Source organism: Myotis davidii, unplaced genomic scaffold (genome assembly GCF_000327345.1).
Source record: "Myotis davidii unplaced genomic scaffold, ASM32734v1 scaffold1642, whole genome shotgun sequence".
NCBI classification, from domain to species: Eukaryota; Metazoa; Chordata; class Mammalia; order Chiroptera; family Vespertilionidae; genus Myotis; species Myotis davidii.
Window position 1 is genome coordinate 24,732 of NW_006293006.1, and position 4,657 is coordinate 29,388.

General features: G+C 50.2%; 2 protein-coding genes and 1 pseudogene across 2 annotated transcripts in view; 2 read left to right on the plus strand and 1 right to left on the minus strand.

The window, feature by feature from the left end:
• Window positions 1-4,657, plus strand: part of LOC102752385 (leukocyte immunoglobulin-like receptor subfamily A member 6) — a 32,054-nt gene that overhangs the window by 4,563 nt on the left and 22,834 nt on the right.
• LOC107183548 (leukocyte immunoglobulin-like receptor subfamily A member 1) lies at window positions 169-4,003 on the plus strand. Its single transcript, XM_015565815.1, has 5 exons — window positions 169-181; window positions 323-610; window positions 765-1,070; window positions 1,292-1,573; window positions 3,882-4,003. The coding sequence occupies exons 1-5, from the start codon at window positions 169-171 to the stop codon at window positions 4,001-4,003; spliced, it is 1,011 nt and encodes a 336-aa protein (XP_015421301.1).
• LOC102753508 overlaps window positions 4,237-4,657 on the minus strand; it is a 3,784-nt pseudogene continuing 3,363 nt past the window's right edge.

The following is a 4,657-nucleotide window of genomic DNA, read 5'->3' on the forward strand; positions in this document are numbered from 1 at the left end:
CACCCCCACCACTCATTTCCTGACGTCTTCATCTCAGAATCTGGGCGCCTGGGTACCAGCCCCCACTGGACACTCCCCTATAGAGAGACATATTCAGGCGGGGTGACCTGGGGCATGTGATTAACCTCTCTGAGCCTCAGTGAAGTGGGTGGTGGGTCAGCAATCCTGATGCATGACTGCTGTGAGGTGATAGGTGATGAGTGGCAACCCAGCATGTACCTCGCACACAGTAGATGCTCATTAAATGGCATCCTTGGCTCATTCATGATGTCATGAGGGGATGAGGGCTCCCCAGGACAATTCATGTCTGATTCCTTTCCAGGGGACGTCCCCAAGCCCTCCATCTGGGCTGACCCAGGCCCCATCATCACCAATGGGAGACCCGTGACCATCTGGTGTCAGGGGTCTCTGCAGGCTATTGCCTATGTTCTGTATAAAGAGAAGGACTCTGAGCCCTGGGATACGAGGATCCCACAGATCTCCAGCAACAAGGCCGATTTCCTCATTGGAGCCACGACCTCAACCCATGCAGGGCTGTACCAGTGTGCATATTACAGCACTGAGGACACACTCTCAGAGCTGAGTGAACCCCTGTTCTTGGTGGTGACAGGTAAGGGAGTCACTGGGTCCCCTCCCTACAATGGGCTCAAGGTCACAGGCAGAAGAAATACAGTGTGGGCTCAGGAGGACCCCAACCCTCACACAACACATCTGGGGCATGAGAGCAATGGTCCCTTCAACACAAATCCTTTCTCCTCCCTCAGGAATGTACCCTGCACCCTCCCTCTCAGCTCAGCCAAGCCCTGTGGTGGCCTCAGGAGGGAACGTGTCCCTCTCCTGTAGCTCACAGTTCACATCGGGCCCTTTCCTTCTGCTGAAGGAGGGAGGGGCTGACCCGCCCCGACACATGGAAGCAGAACCCAGGATGCACGCTGGGAGGTGGCGGGCCATCTTCTCTCTAGACCTCGTGAGCCCGTCCCATGGGGGGACCTACAGATGCTATGTTTCTCCCAGCTTCAACCCCAACGTGTGGTCACAGCCCAGTGCCCCTCTGCATATCGAGGTCACAGGTGAGTAACTGGCCCAGGTGCAACCCCATCTGTTTCCTGGGCTCAAATACCTGATATGAGCTGTGTGCCCAGCAGAGCCCTGGGTTCATGGGGTCAGTGACACTGGCCTCTTGAAGACAGAGCCACAGGCCAGAGGCTCAGGGAGGGACATGTGAGGCCTCTCACTGCAGCCCAGTGGGCAATGGGGGTGTCCCCTGGCTGACACTGTCCCCGCCTCCCAGGTGTGCACAGGGAGCCTACCCTCTTGGCCCAGCCAGGCTCGCTGGTGCTGCCTGGACACAGCCTGACCCTCCAGTGCCACGCGGAGGCCGGCTTTGACACATTCGCTCTGACCAAGGACGAGGGACTCACACACACCCAGCGCCTCGATGGGCAGCGCAGCCCCGACTTCCCCCTGGGCCACGTGAACCGCACCCACGGAGGCCGGTACAGATGCTACAGTGGACACCACCTCTCCTCTGTGTGGTCAGCCCCCAGCGCCCCCCTGGACATCCTGGTAGCAGGTGAGGAGCCAGCCCTGCCCCTGTCCTGAGGGTCTGCTCATGGCTCTGGGCCCAGGTTCACCTGAGGATAATGGGGTCCGGGAGAGGGGCCTGGAGCAGAGGCTGAGCTGGGCAGAGGCCTAGGGGAGGGAGGGAGAAAGGGGTTGAGGTCATGGAGATAAACACACCACCTCAGGGGGACTGAGAAGAGCTGGAAGGTGTCACAGATAGAGTCTCTGGAGAAGGACAAGGTCCCTCAGCTCTATAGAGAGAAGCATCCTGTCTGTGGGTATCACACTCTATGGCCCCCTGTGCTCACCTGGAGGCCTCCCAGCCCTCAGTGCTCACCAGAGAACAAGGAGGGACCCTGCAGGACTCATAGAGACATGGGGCCTCCTGCCCAGACACTGCATTCCCCTCTGCTCATGTCTCTGTGCACATGGGTCTATTATGGCTCTTTTTAGAGAACCTTCAGGCAATACTTCAGTCTATAAGCTCACAATTTAACTCACCGTATATGAAGTCCAGATTGAAATATAAACATTCTATTCCTGTTTTCATTGGGAGTAGATTAAATTCAGACATTTGTTATGGCCAACAACTTATTATTTATACAAAGTCTTCTTTTCACACACATTTTCAAATGAGCTTTATGAATGAACCTTAGAAGCACGTGATAACTATTTGTAAATTGAGTAAATGTACAGCCACTTACTAGAGAATTCTACCTCGAACATAGTAATTTGTGAGTAACCTGCTTGATTCCTGTAGATTTTCTAAAAGATAGTAAGTACACATAGGAAAGCTCTTGGTTTGGACATACTCACATCAGGACCTGATAGCCTCCTGTGGACTGTTTTTCAGTTGGTTCCTCTGATATAAAATTATAATCCCCAGCAGTCAAAGGAAATGTCATTCTTTATTACCGATGGCAGACCTACTTTTCTCACACCACGTCCCATAGGATGGACTGACAGACCAAAATGGGCAACAGCTTCCCCTCGGGATAACAGCTTCATTCACACCCAAAGTTATGTCAAGGCAAATCCATTTACAATTTTTCATTTTATATTGAAAGCACCTTTGGCCAATTTGTTCCAATCCATTCTTCTGTTTCATTAGGTTGTATTAGGAATGCTCTCTTTGCCTGACAGATGCACATCCCCACATAATTATCTTTTCTCTGACTTTTATCCACATGACACACATTACAAAGGCTTCTTGGTGTTGCCCATTTGGATATTAACCCAACTGAGTGACGCTGATCATCCATGTGCATTTTCTGAATTGTGGAGCTGACACATAGAGTTATTGCATGGATCACTGTAACAAGGAGAGATCAATAATTTTAATATCTTGGGTTTTATAGCAAAATAGGGTTACAGATTGACATAATTTCCTACTTTGGGTGCTCACTCAATAATGAAATTAGGGGGATTTTCTCTGTAACTTAAAATTTGAGCCAGAAGTGTGGACGTCTTTGGTTATGGCCTTTGTTGTACTTTGAAAATAAGGAAATGCTCACACCATTAGCATCCATATGGCCACATTTTTCATTTGATAGACATATGCACCACTGTAGGTATTCATTTGTATAATTGTATAACAAATGAGCTAAACCATAACTGGTTTGGCTCAGTGGACAGAGCGTCGGCCTATGGACTGAAGGGTCCCAGGTGTGATTTTGGCCAAGGGCACATGCCCGGTTGCAGGCTCAGTCCCCAGTAGGGGGTGTGCAGGAGGCAGCCAATCAATGATTCTCTCTCATCATTGATGTTTCTATCTCTCCCTCCCTCGCCCCTCCTCTCTGAAATCAACAAAAATATATTTAATAAATAAATGAGTTAATAGAAGAATCAATAGATGAACAATTTCAGGTGATGATGAAAATGCATACACCAGAGAGGAGGGGCCTGGGCGGGGTGGGGTGAAGGAGATCCAGTCCAGACTTTCACCCCTTCATGCTTCTGAGATTCAGGAGCCCCTGGCACGAACCCCTCCTCCATGGACTCTGGGTTTCCAGCTTTTGAGAACTGGGGATCTCTCAGCTGTAGGGGAATAAGCTCATGGGGTTTTGGGTTCCAGGTTGAACCACAGAACACACAGCTCTTACTTATTTCTGAATTTTGATCGTATCTTCTCTCACCCTCAGTTCTCAGCGAGAGCTCTTACAAGGTGACACAGAGCAGGTGCTGAGTTCAGACATCACTGAGATACTGATGTGAAGGGAAGGTGTTAGCCCAGGGAAGACACCAGAATCCCAGAGGTTTGGGTCTGCCCTGACCGCAGAGACTTCTTTACCCACACTTCTTATTTTTCCATCCCCAAGACTACAAAGTGGAGAATCTCATCCGGATGGGCGTGGCTGGCTTGGTCTTGGTGGTCCTCGGGGTGCTGCTATTTCAGGCTCCAAAGGACACCAGAAGGATCCTCAATGCAGCCAGGATGTGAACACAGAGGGAACAATGCACCGTTCAGAGTGACAGAGGCTTGGAGCCCATCTGATGACCCCAGGAGGTGCTGAAAGAGAATGTGGACCACAGTTGGGGAAACTGTCTGCTGAGAATGTCCAGAAGAGAAGGCGTGAGAGGCACGTTTTGGGTGCAGGAGAACGTGGCTCATGTCCCTGTAGAGGATGCCCCCTTCATCCACCTGGGATGCTCTCCCTTCCTCCCTCTCCTCGCTCACCCTCCTCCACTGCCCTTCTGTTCTGATCCTGTGATGTGAGGGTCCATCCCACATGACTAGTTTAGATTCACATCTATACACCCCTTCATGCTGGGTCAGGTCGATCCCAACAAAATGTGGCATCGTCATAACCCTGGGATTGTTTATTTTATTTCATTTTTACTTTTTTAACTATGTTTTTTTTTTATTTTAGAGAGAGACGAAGGGAGAGGGATAGACATTGGAAACATTGAGGAGAAAAAAAAAATCAGCTGCCTCCTGCACGCCCCCTTTTGAGGATGGAGCCCGCCATGCAGGCATGTGCCCTGACCTGGATTTAAACCAGTGACCTCCTGACTCATAGGTTAATGTTCAACCACTGAGCCACAGTGGTTGGGCTGTGGAATTACTTTTAAACCAAGAAGAACTTAGTAAAAA

Bases quoted from the DNA above. Each gene is read 5' to 3' on its own strand.
- LOC107183548 (XM_015565815.1), top strand. The intron at 611-764 runs GTAAGGGAGTCA...CTCCTCCCTCAG, and splicing joins CCTGTTCTTGGTGGTGACAG to GAATGTACCCTGCACCCTCC. The intron at 1,071-1,291 runs GTGAGTAACTGG...CCCGCCTCCCAG, and splicing joins TCTGCATATCGAGGTCACAG to GTGTGCACAGGGAGCCTACC.